Source organism: Hemicordylus capensis, chromosome 4 (genome assembly GCF_027244095.1).
Source record: "Hemicordylus capensis ecotype Gifberg chromosome 4, rHemCap1.1.pri, whole genome shotgun sequence".
Classification (NCBI taxonomy): Eukaryota; Metazoa; Chordata; class Lepidosauria; order Squamata; family Cordylidae; genus Hemicordylus; species Hemicordylus capensis.
In genome coordinates, this window is record NC_069660.1 from 232,297,917 (window position 1) to 232,311,539 (window position 13,623).

General features: G+C 42.8%; 1 protein-coding gene across 1 annotated transcript; it reads left to right on the plus strand.

Moving 5' to 3' along the window:
• The first annotated feature begins 5,637 nt into the window (after positions 1 to 5,637).
• Positions 5,638 to 12,163, plus strand: DSEL (dermatan sulfate epimerase like). Its single transcript, XM_053250684.1, has 2 exons — positions 5,638 to 6,482; positions 7,389 to 12,163. Exon 2 carries the CDS (start codon positions 8,269 to 8,271, stop codon positions 11,926 to 11,928), a length of 3,660 nt encoding a protein of 1,219 aa, XP_053106659.1. The 5' UTR covers positions 5,638 to 6,482; positions 7,389 to 8,268; the 3' UTR covers positions 11,929 to 12,163.
• Positions 12,164 to 13,623: the final 1,460 nt, after the last annotated feature.

Genomic DNA, 13,623 nt, shown 5'->3' on the forward strand with positions numbered 1-13,623 from the left:
AAAAACAAAGGTGCACTTTTGCAACTTAGTCTTAACATGCATGAAAATAAAAAGCTGTGAGGATAATGCATCATTTAATATCTTCTGGTCTATAAAAACTTTTGCAAGGGTGCCTTACACTGGTTGTTCTTTGTAAGATAAGTTAGGAACATAGAAAGCTGCCATATACTGGATCAGACCAAAGGTCCATCTAGCTCAGTATTGTCTACACAGCCTGGCAGCAGCTTCCACAAGGTTGCAGGCAGGAGTCTCTTCCAGCCCTATCTTGGAGATGCCAAGGAGGGAACTTGGAACCTTCTGCATGCAAGCATACCCCTTAGGGGATAGGGCCACTCTGTTCCCAAAGTGGCCCTATCCCCTAAGGGGTATATCTTATAGTGCTCACATGTTATCTCCTATTCAGATGCAACCAGGGATCAGAGATTCACCTAAGTAATACTGGAGCCTGGACCTAAAGGCCTTTGGACACCACCCCCTCACATCCGCTGCAGGCTAAGCATCGTTTTTTAACATCTAGGTTCTTGAGGGCACAAACCATACCACCCAGGACAGACCAAAGAGGTTTTGGGGGGCCCAGGAAGTGCAGAGGCCCTGGACTTTGGCCCCAAAGTCCAGGGGTAAGAGCATCTCTGCCAGGCAGGATCCTGCTTAGTAAAGGGGACAATTCATGCTTGCTACCACAAGACCAGTTCTCTTCACTCTGCCACTAGGAAGTTTTTTAAAGGAATGGTAGCATACTGACACAATCTGTACTTCAGTACTTCCAGATGGAGAGCTGCAGGTGGCTAGTGGTAGGGTAGCTGACATTTTGGGGAGATCATGCAAGTTCCAGTCATCATGGATACAAACTTGAGGTGTAGCTGTATTTTTCTGTCATGAGAAAAAGTATGTGAAATACTGCACACAATGACTGATGTACAGGCTAATGCCACACTAGTGCGAGGATGTTGCAATAATGCAAGGATGTTGCACTAGCTAGCTCCACTAAGTCAGGACCTTGCATTCTGGACTTGTGTTGCACCAGGGAGCTTGCTATTCTCACTGCACTGGTGCTTCCTTGCTTTGTATGTCGTCAGCCACTGTAAGATCTACTGAACTATGGATGGGAAGAAAGGAAGCTGTTGAACAAATCTTATTTGTGCGTTTATACTAAATGTATCACTCCTAGTCATTTGTTGTACAGAATATACTTACATATTCTGTAAATGTGCATCTCTACCAAGATGGCATGTTCCCCTACTGTAATATTTGTCACTGGGAAATTCTTCTCCCACCTAGCACATCCATTACGATTAATGGTGGCTCCATTACTGCTAATGGATAAGTGTTTCTTTAACTGTTAAAGAAAGGACACCACATATGAGCAGGATCTCTTTCTCTCCCTCTCCCTTTCTGTTTCACACACAAACACACACACCGCTTGGAGTAATGCTTTACCATTTCATGGGTTATTTTTACATTTGGTTTTTTATTTTATTTTATTCTCTGAATTTGTCTGTGCTCCCATGCTGGAGTTTTCTTTTTTGTTCTTTCCAGAAAAGGCTATTCCTTCATTTTTCTATGTGAAGAATACTGCCACAATACTGGTGGTGGATAAAGGTGAATGTAAATATGATACTAAGAATAATATCTTTTTTAAAAAACACTCAGGAAAGGCTAAAACACAGTTGCACCCTTAGGGAATATATTAGGCCAGTCACCAGTGTTGTTTGTGTCACACTCTGAGTGCATGTCATACTGTGGGATTCAGTATTGCTTATGCACAGAGCAAGATATAAATCCCCTAGAGCCCAGCATCCTGAAACATTTGGCCAAGTAATTAATTCCACCTGAGTGTGACTGATAAAAACAAAACTAAAGAAAGAACTATTCATAAAGTGCATTATAACGTCTGGATAGTGTTCATAAGCAATAGTGTAGGATAACTGTTTCAAAAATGTTCTAGTAGGAGCCAAACTACTTCATGATGTAGCAGCTTTCTTTTAGAAATAAAAACAGCCTGTGTGTTTCTGTGTCTGTATCCCCTTCTAAACTTGAACAGGGCTGCAGGGCTGGAGATTTGAGTTTCCCAATTTAAGTCTCCCCATATATAAATTCATCCTGTACTTTTTCACCGACCACAGCTAATAACAGCTTTGGGTGGGACAAATAAACAGTGCAAGGGGAATAGATTGTCAGTCACCTCCTCCAAGCCATGATCCTGCTCCGATTTGGGCATTCCCAGCTGCTTTTAAGTTAAGAAAAATATGTTGGGAGAGCTGTCATTTGTAGTTTGCCTCTGTGCCTGTGCACATTTACTCTATGTAATAAAGGTACATGGCAGCTATCCTCCTGGTGGTTTCTTGTACACAAGTCTCCTACTGCAATTACTGTAAGTGGCAGTGATGAGCATGGTGCAGTTCACCCCCACCATCCTGCACATTTATCACTATGGATGATGGTAGACTTTGCAATTTAACATCATTTTCTTACACCTGGTGACTTCCTCTGTTATGACGTCCCTCTCCTTTTGCCTCACTGATCCTCAGGATCCAAGATCCTCTGCTGCCGCCTGCCCCCTAAGGTAACAGCTTTGGTTCCTGTTTTCATTTGAAAACTACATTCTCTTCTATGTCTCCATCTCTTCCTTCTCTCAGTTTGGTTGCATTCTTTTCAAGCCTAATTATGCTTTTGTAGTATTGAGAAAAACTGCTGCAGTACACCATATGTGGAGTTCCCCTTGAAGATGTTCTAGCTCAGGGGTTGGTATACTTGGCCCTCCAGCTGTGGATGAACTACAACTCCCATCATCCCCAGCCACAATAAATAGTTCTCCAAGGTTTCTCAGAGAGACCATATTCTGCCTGTTTTAAAGTAACTGTATTAGCTACCAACAGGTTTCTGGGCAAAATAAAAAGTGTGGTAATTACCTTTTAAGGCCTAAATTGCTTAGGACCAAGAAACCTGGAAGAGTGCCTTCTTCTGTTTGATCCCAATGCTCATTAAGGTCATTGAGAGAGGTCCATCTCTGGGTGCCGCCAGCTTGTCTGGCAGTGACTCAGGAGTGGGTCTTCTCTGTAGTCGCTCCTGGGATGCGCTCCCTATAGCCGTTCAGGATTCAGTGTCTTTGACTGATTGATTAAGTGCCGCCAAGGTGTCGACTCTTAGCGACCACATTTATTTATTTATTTATTTACTTACTTATTTTTTATTTTATATATTTTTATATCACCCAAAACTTACATCTCTGGGCAGTTTACAACAAGATGAAACATTAAAACATTCGTTAAAAACAAAAACAAGAAATTGAAAACACAACAATTTAAATTTTTTAAAACAATATTCTAACACAACATTAAAAACAATCAAAACAATATCAGTTAAAAGCCTGGGTGAACAGATGCGTCTTTAAAGACTTTTTAAAAACAGTCAGAAATGGGGAGGCTCTTATTTCACTAGGGAGCGCATTCCAAAGCCTCAAGGCAGCAACGGAGAAGGCCCGTCCCTGAGTAGCCACCAGACGAGCTGGTGGCAAATGCAGACGGACCTCTCCTGATGATCTCAATGGGCGGTGGGGTTCATAATACATAGATATATAGATTCTCTCCAGAATGATCTGTCTTCAACTTGGCCTTTAAGGTCTCTCAGTGGTGCATTCATTGCTGTCATAATAAAACATCTTTAAAAAGGTAAAGTGTGCCGTCGAGTTGGTGTCAACTCCTGGTGACCACAGAGCCCTGTAATTGTCTTTGGTAGAATACAGGAGAGATTTACCATTGCCATCTCCCACACAGTATGAGATGATGCCTTTCAGCATCTTCCTATATTGCTGCTGCCCAAAAAAGGTGTTTCCTATCATCTAGGAAACATACCATCAGGGATTCAAACTGGCAACTTCTGGCTTGCTAGTCAAGTCATTTCCCCACTGCACAATTAGGTGGCTATAAAGTTGTGCTGTCGAATCGGTGTCGAATCCTGGCGACCACAGAGCCATGTGGTTTTCTTTTAGTAGAATACAGGAGGGGTTTACCATTGCCTCCTCTCTCACAGTATGAGATGATGCCTTTCAGCATCTTCCTATATCGCTGCTGCCCGATATAGGTGTTTCCCATAGTCTGGGAAACATACCAGTGGGGATTCGAACCAGCAACACCTTGTTTTCTTGGCAAGTTACTTCCACGCTGTGTTACTACCCCCCTTTAAAAGAGCCCTTAAAACACATCTTTTTAGCCTGGCTTTTAGTAATCTGTGAATGTTTTCAATTGTTCTACATTGAAAACATTCTTATTTGCCATCTTATTTGTTTGTTATTTCTCTTTGTAAACCGCCCTGAGCCATTATTGGAAGGGCGGTATAGAAATTGAATTATTGTTGTTGTTGTTGTTGTTGTTGTTTTAATGTTTGTTTTATTTTGCTTTTACTGTATTTACTTTTGTGAACAGCCTAGAGCCTTTGGAGTCAAGTGGTATATAATTTAAATAGATACATAATAAATAATTATAGTCCAACCACATTTGGTGGGCCAAATTTGCCCACCCCTGAATTCACTTAATACACAATGTTGCTGTTCACCTTCTGATTGATGTCTAAAACTGACAGCATAGACAAACCATTCTGCAGCAGCTGTCACACTACCTCTCAGAGCCTCCTTAGATTTCACTTCACAGATTCTTTGCTGCAAAGTGCAGGACCTGCACTACCCTGAGGTTGTAGGATTATGGCCTTGAAGATGTGCACGTTTTGGTTGTCCTCCAGCCTTCCAAAGGGTGTGCAATTGCAAAATATATCTAATAAGGCTTTTGACCACTGATTTTATTAAATTGGGTTAATTTCCTAGGTCATTAGTTGTTTGTTCTGAATAGTATCGTTTAATTTCAGGTGGTTGTTTTAAATACAGCAATGTTTGGGTATTAATTTTTTTGTTTTAAGGCACTTCAAGCTGTGAAGAGACCAGGATCAAATAAAGAAGAGGAGAGCTGGTCTTGTGGTAGCAAGCATGAATTGTCCCCTTTGCTAAGCAGGGTCTGCCCTGGTTTGCATTTGAATGGGAGATTACATGTGAGCACTACAATATTCCGCTTAGGGCATGCATTCCCAGATGCTACTGAACTACAACTCCCTTCATCCCCAGCCATAATAAATTGTAGCTGAGGTAATGGGAACTGTAGTTCAGCAACATCTGGAGTACCACAGATTGGGAACCCCTGCCTTAGAGGATGGGGCCACTCTGGGAAGAGCCTCTACATGCTTGCATGCAGAAGGTTCAGAGTTCCCTGCCAGGTATCTCCAGAGAGGGCTGAGCGAGACTCCTGCCTGTAATCTTGGAGAAGCTGCTGCCAGCCTGTGTAGACAATACTGAGCTAGAGGGACCAATGGCCTGGGCTCAGTAGAAGGAAGCTTCCTGTGTGAATAAGGCTTTGGCTTTCTCCTCTGCATTGTGCCCTCTCTTCAGGCTCCCACTTCATGCACTGCCTTTCCTCCCTTCTTTTCACAGCCAGCTCCTTCTAGCCCCTCAGTCGCCAACTAAGCCCCCTTTTTTTCTTTCCCTTCTTCACCTTTCAAGAGCTGATCGTTCAAGGCAAAAGAAGAGCAGCGTCAGTTCCAAGCTGGCAAAGGGTTCGCCTGAAGCCTTCGCACATGCTCAGTGTGGGGGGGGGGGGCAGCAGGCGCTAGAAAGTGGAGCCGAAAAGGAGCCGCGTCTTGCTATTGCGAAGCCTGTAAGACCCGCCTTAGCTCCGCCTGGCTTGAGGAAGCCGCCGCCGCCGCCGCCGCCTCTGGTCTGCTGGCTTCTCTGCTGTCTGTAGCTCTCTCGAACTGCCAGCTGCAGCGGCTGAGCTGATCGCTGAAGCGGAGAGACAGAGACACCGGGTGTCACCAGCCGAAGGGAAGAAACATGGCTAAGTCTCAGCCGGAGAAGCCTCCACGACTTCAGGCAGAGTCTGCCCTAGTCGCATCCTCAGCTGGATCGCCTCTGCAGGAGTCAAGTTCTTTGCAGGAGTTGGATTGGTATCAACCCCTGAAAGATTAGTACATAAGTGGCTGGGTTTTTTCTTTTTTTCTTTCCCTCCCCTCTGCAGGGGTAAAAAAATCCTTTCTCCGTTACAGTTTGCATCACCACTTTGGAGCTTTATTAATATCACTAACTGGCTTCTTCCACGCGCTAAGACTGTGATAGGGCTGCCTGGTGTTGGAGTTCGAACTGTATTTAGAATTCTACAGTGTTTTGGAAAGCAAAGAGACGGGGCATATAACGGACTGGCGGCGGTATTTTGAGGACAGCATCTTTTGATGGGCACCTGAAGTTCAACCTATCCGGCTGTTGTTTTTGTTTTGAAACTGGACAATACAAAGTAAATGTGGAGGGGGAGGGGAAGATTCCCTCTTGATTCTAGAGACAATTGCTATGTGGCAACCGGAAATTTATGTATACTTACCATTTCCCCCTAATACACTGTCATCGGCATTGAATGGGATGCAATCCAAAAAAAACCCAGGCTACTTAGGTAAGTTGTGGGGTTTTAAAACTTTTTCTTCCTTTGTTTAACCAAGCAGGTAGGGGAGATTTTTGTTCTGTATGGCCGACCTCCTGTCGGCGATGACTTTTAAATATTTGCAGCTGTTGGCAAAGAAAACTTGTTCTAAGTTCTCCAGCCCGGAGTCATTCTGTAGTGTACTAATTAGCTCATAGCGCCCTCTGGTGACTTGCAAGCAAGCACACCATATTGAGTCACAGGTGAGGCGGAGGGGAAACTCTCTTATTGCCTTGAAATATAAAATATACACACAACAACTGCATTTGGGGAACCAAAAAAAATCGAAAAGCCAGTTTGTACTGTAGGTTATAAAGCAGGCATTTGGAATGGTCTGTTGGCACATACTTGGTTTTTCGAGTTTAGCTCCATATTTAGATGACAAGTTAAAAGGCACTAACCACTCTGGAAGATACCGATCAGCATTCTAGACTTTGCTTCTAAAGAAAGGCTGGCTGTTCAAACTCTGGTATAATGTTCAATAGACTTGGAAATAAATGTTCGTCAATGTATTTAATAGAATGGATAGAATAATTCTCCAAAATATTATTTTGATTATAATTAATGCATCTTCGAATGTTCTTTTCCAAGTCTAATGTGCAATACATTCAGTGGGATCGAGAAATTGTAATGCCATTTTAGCACTAATGTGTGGGAACTTCCAGTTCTGAATGGTTGAACAAGTATAAGGAAAATTTGTTTTAAAAGTAGATAGAAAATGTGCTTTAAAATAGAAGTGTGCAGAACATTCTTCAAGATACATCATTTTAATTCTGATATTCATTGGTTGAAGAACCTTTTAAAAAATTATTTTCAGTAGTTGCTAAACAAAACCGTACCTGTACATTTTTGAAGGATTTTCATCTTGTGTCTCCACAGACTAGATCAACATGCAAAGTGAACAGAATACAGAACCAGCTATTGGAAAAAAACCCCGTTGTGATCTGTGTGTCTCTATGTGTATATTTCATTTGGCTTTCTGGTGTGAAGAGCAGAGTTAATTGAAACTCCAAGACAGGGATTAGATTTCACAGACTGATAAGAACATGAAGATAATGAAAGAAGACGGGAAAGCCACTACACTGCTACGTGATGACCAAACTGAACCCACCTTTCATAAATGGAGGTGAACAAGTGGCAACTCTGCCAAATTGAATGGTGGAAGACCTGCCAAAATTGGCGGACAGATCTTTTGCTGAGTCTTTTTTCCTTTGCAGAAAAAAGAACAAACTTTTTTTTTGTACAGTATGCGAGCACAAAAAAGGAAATGACATGGATTCAATATTTCACCTCTTCCACACAAATTTTGTTTACACATGTAATATTATCACTAACTTTTTCTATAACCAGAGTGGTGTTATTTTTGTTTTTTTAAGAATACAAAACTAACATGCTGGACATGATTTCCCTCACTACACTTGATAGCTTAAAAGATGGTCAAACGTTTAACATCAATTTATTCATTTCTATGGTGTACATGAAAGGTGGTGAGAGATCTCTATAGCCCAATACATTATCATTGTGTCTGTATAGTGTCTCCTCAATGCACCTCTAGTTGAACATTGTTTTAGTGCTCTGCCTGAGACCACCATCAAAAACTGTGTGTCCCTTGTGGCATAAGTGGTTTTTTGTGTTGTTTTTTAATGTAAAAGCTTTCAAGTCTATTTCCCATTCTGGTCATTGGATTTGTGTTTGAAATCTGAGCACTGTATTTTTCAAAGAGGTGTATGCCTGAGGGGAGGAAACTGCCTAATGGATCATGGCTCTAATGTTTACAGGACATTCTTTATTCCTAGCGTTAGTAATGTTGGCAGTTTCCACTTTTGAAGTCTCTGTAAGCAATTACTCTGACTGGGTGACTTTTACGGAGGATCTCAATCAGTATGAGAAACAAACATTGGAAGACTTCAAGGATAGTCAGAAGATGAAGAAAGTAGCGCTTCATCCCAGCTTGTATTTTAATGCTGAAGAGATCCTGGCACTGAAGCAGAAATCTCGCACAAGCCACCTGCAACTTTTTCGAGCCATCCGAAGTGCAGTTTCAGTGATGCTGTCCAATCCTTCCTACTACCTACCTCCACCCAAGCATGCCGATTTTGCTGCAAAGTGGAATGAGATCTATGGGAACAATCTGCCTCCCTTAGCATTTTATTGTCTCCTGTGCCCAGAAGATAAAGCTGCCTTTGATTTTGTGATAGAATATATGGACAGAATGGCTGGATACAAAGACTGGCTGGTTGAGAATGCTCCAGGTGATGAAGTTCCTCTTGGGCACTCCTTAACTGGTTTTGCCACTGCCTTTGATTTCTTGTATGTTTCACTGGATGATCTCAGAAGGCAAAAGTACTTTGCCAAGATATGGGCTGTGAGTGAGCAAATGTATGAATATTCCAAAGTCCGAGCCTGGGGCAAGCAACTTCTTCATAATCACCAAGCCACTAATATGCTAGCATTGCTCACAGGGGCCCTGGTAACTGGAGGAGGCATCGAATCCAGGGCAAACACTTGGAAGCATGCTGTAGTGGATGTGATGGAGAAAACCATGTTTTTGCTCAATCACATTGTTGATGGCTCGTTAGATGAAGGGGTGGCTTACGGTAGTTACACAGCTAAATCAATTACCCAGTATATTTTTCTGGCACAGCGCCACTTTGGAATTAACAATCTTGAAAACAACTGGCTCAAAATGCACTTTTGGTTTTATTATGCCACACTTTTGCCAGGCTTCCAGAGGACTGTCGGTATTGCTGATTCCAATTACAATTGGTTTTATGGTCCTGAAAGCCAGTTAGTTTTCCTAGATAGGTTTGTATTGAAGAATGGGGTTGGCAATTGGCTTTCACAACAAATTAGAAAGCACCGGCCCAAGGATGGTCCCATGGTGCCATCCACTGCCCAGAGGTGGAGCACCCTTCACACAGAGTACATATGGTATGACCCAGGGCTAACTCCCCACCCTCCACCTGAGTATGGCAATGCTAAAATGCATGTGTTCCCAAACTGGGGTGTTGTTACATACGGAGCAGGGCTGCCAACTTCTCAGACAAACACCTTTGTTTCCTTTAAATCTGGAAAGCTGGGTGGCCGTGCTGTGTACGACATAGTTCACTTCCAGCCGTATTCTTGGATTGATGGGTGGTGGAGCTTCAACCCGGGCCATGAGCATCCAGATCAAAATTCTTTTACTTTTGCTCCTAATGGTCAGGTGTTTGTCTCTGAGGCTCTCTATGGACCCAAGCTCAGCCACTTGAATAATGTCTTGGTGTTTGCTCCGTCCCCAACGAGTCAGTGCAATCAGCCTTGGGAGGGTCAGCTTGGGGAATGCACACAGTGGCTGAAGTGGACTGGGGAAGAAGTTGGAGATGCAGCTGGTGAGATTATCACATCCTCTCAGCACGAGGATATGATGTTTGTGAGTGGTGAGGCAGCGTCTGCATACTCTTCCGCCATGAAATTGAAAAGTGTATACCGCTCTTTGCTCCTGCTAAACCCCCAGATGTTGCTAGTTGTAGACCACGTGGAGAAGGAGGAAGACTCTCCCATCAGCTCCATCAGTGCCTTTTTTCATAACCTTGACATTGACTTTAAGTACGTACCGTATACGTTTATGAACAAATACAATGGAGCCATGATGGATGTGTGGGATGCTCACTATAAAATGTTTTGGTTTGACCATCATGGAAATAGTCCCATTGCTAGGATACAGGAGGCAGAGCAGGCAGCAGAGTTCAAAAAGAGATGGACACAGTTTGTAAATGTCACTTTCTCTGCAAAGGGTACTACTGCAAGAATTGCCTACATATTCTATGGGCCTTATGTCAATATTTCCAATTGTAGGTTTATTGATGATGCCCAATCAGGGTTTCAGATTTCTCTAAATGTCAACAATACAGAAACGGTTGTGTCTGTTGTAACTGACTATTTAAATCTAATGATGAGGTTCAATTACTTAGGATTTGGTGGTTATGCTAAAGTAGCTAGTCAAGGAAAAGTGACAAGATTTGGCCTGGGCACTGAAGCTATAGAAAAGCAAGTAACAAATAACAGAAATGTCTTTCCATTTGGATTTAAAGTGAATATAATAGCTGGGCTGATTTTGGGGATTAGCTTGGCCATTTTGGCTTTTCAATGGCGTTTTTACATTTCCTTCAGCAAGCTTTTGCGTTGGATCCTAATCCTGGTAATCACATTGTGGTTTGTTGAACTAGTTGATGTGTGGAGCTCTTGCACCCAACCAATCTGTGCGAAATGGAATAGTGACAAGGCAAGGACAGAACACTACATAGAGAAGGACCAAGGACATTCTGTGAGTTTGCCAGATGTCATCATTACCTCTCTTCCCAGTTCTGGTGCAGAAATTCTGAAGCAACTGTTTTTCAACAGCAGTGACTTCATCTATATCAGGATCCCTGCAGGCTACCTGGATGTTCCTGAAATGGAATTTGAGATTGACTCCTTTGTAGATACCTGTGAATGGAAAGCATCTGATGTCCAGAGTGGCCGCTTCCATCTACTCCGGGGCTGGCTGCAGTCTCTAGTCAAAGACACCAAACTTCATTTACAAAATATCCATTTACATGAAACCAGTGGAAGTAAGTCCATTCAACGTTCTATCACCAGTAAAGACAAAAAGAGGAGGCCCAGGAAAAGAGAATCCATCGCAGAACAAAGAAGCCGATTGAGAGGGAGTACAGACAAAGATGCTGAATACATTCGGGAACTGAAGAAACACCTAGCCTTTTATCCCAGTGCACGCCCTGTGCTTAGCCTGAGCAGTGGAAGCTGGACATTAAAGCTTCCTTTCTTCCGAGAAATCATAGGCCCTTCACTGAGAGCACTCTATGTAGTCCGGGACCCTCGATCATGGATCTACTCAATGTTATACAAAAGCCAGCCCAGCCTTTACTCCTTGAGGAAGGTCCCTCAGCGCTTAGCGATGCTATTTAAAGCAGACGGCAGGAAAGAAAAGTGCAGCTTAAATTCCGGCTATGCCTTTGAATATGAATCACTGAAGGCAGAGCTCTCAGATTCAAATTCAAACGCAGTCTCTGTGATGTCCCATTTGTGGCTGGCAAACACAGCAGCAGCCCTGAGAGTCAATGGGGATTTGCTGCCGGCAAATTATCAGTTGCTCAAGTTTGAAGATATTGTCAGCTTTCCCCAGAAGGTGGCCGAAGCCATCTATGCCTTTCTGGGCATTCCTCTGTCACCTGCCAGCTTAAACCAAATATTATTCGCCACATCCACCAATCTTTTCTACCTTCCATACGAGGGAGAAATCTCCCCAGCGAGCATCCATGCCTGGCAGCGTAAGATGCCTCGTGAGGAAATTAAGCAGATAGAGGATATCTGTTCATCTCTAATGGACCGGTTAGGATATCCAAAGTTTACTGATTTAGATGCTGCAGGTCAGCAATAGTTTGCACTAAGGATCCCCAGGCTCTTGAGTTTGTAGATAGGAATCAAAGAAGTTGGTTTATTCTTGTAAAATGTCTGTACAGTCTGTTACACTTGCAGAGAGAGATTATTTTAAATGAAAAGAGATATTTGGTCTAGTAAGCCCGTTTTTCCCCCTCCCTTGCCCTCCCCGCCCCTAAACAAAAACCTCGTAATTACTTTTGCTGCCTTTGAAAATAAAGCTGTGTGAATCTTTACGTTCTTTTCCAGATGGGCACTGGATAGCTCAGGGGATTGGTAATAGGATAAAGGGCCTTTCATTTCTAGGCTATCAGTATGAATCCCAGCCAGGCGGGGAGTTGCCAAGTGTCACTACCGTCTGCTGGTTGTTTGATGGCCAATGTGAAATCGGCTGGGAGGAGGCAAGACTAAGCCCTAGTTTTCCACAAACTGTTTGTATCACAAAACAGACTTCACATTTGGCAGCAATTTCCTCCCTTGGGCTAGATTTACTGGCATGTTATGTCTGCTTTTAACTACTCCAGTGGTGCTGAGGAGCTGTAAACTCAGTCTAACCAGCCAGTCAAACTGTGTTTTATAACTGCCTAACATCATGAGGAACCAGATCTCTCTCTCTCTCTCTCTCTCTCTCTCACACACACACATACACACACACCCACACACACCATACACACATGTCATTTCTCATTTTTGCAAGATTATGCCATCTCTTGGCAGCCTTTGAGAAGAGAACAAGAGCCAAATTGGTGTGGAACAAAAATTATACTCATTGAGATGTTTTCTCTTTCTCAGTGAAGAACTTGGGTCAATAGAATTTATTTTTAGGAGAACGTTCCATACTGTATTATGTGAAGAAAGAAAACAGTTTTGTCTAGAGAACCAAATGGTTTCCCTAGGAAACTTAGGAAGTAGCTGCTCTAGAGCTTTTGAACACCATGGCCTGTTTCTTGATTACAAAGACTGCTGTTGTCTTTGTGACAGGGACGGTGTTCTTCAACTCAGGCAGTATCTGCATTAGAAGCTTCTAACACAGTTCAGCATTTTAAAATTAAACTGGAAGTGCAAAAGTTTTCTGAACAAGAAAATTCAAAGTCAAAGGGAAGAGCCCTGTGTTGAGGCCATATTTTGGGTCCTGCAAGCAATGTCCACTTTGGCTCTGCTACTATTCTTGTGGTATGCCACCTAATGGTGCAACAGGGAAGCAACCTGCCTAGAGAGCAGGAGGCTGTTGGTTTGAATCCCCACTGGTGTGTTTCCCAGAATATGGGAAACTCCGATATCGGGCAGCCACAATATAGGAAGGTGCTGAAAGGCATAATCTCATACTGTACAGGAGAAGGCAATGGCAAATCCCTTCTGTATACTACCAAGAAAACCACATGGGTCTGTGGTCGCCAGGAGTCAACACTGACCTGACAGCACAATCTTTCCTTTCCTATTATTCTTATGGGCTTTGCAGGCAAAGTAATAGACCAAAGCAGGTTTGGTGAAGGTTGCCTCCATTTTCTTTTTGACTGACCCTTAAATCTTATTACATTACTTTGTTGTTGCAAGCCACAAACAACATCCTCTGTGACAGGATTTCAGTGACGTTTCTCAGGACTAAGAATTTGTAGAATGCGGTCTATGAACCTTGTTTTAACTCCCTGATCATTCATGGGAACACATAGAAAATAACTTGATATTATCTTTATTG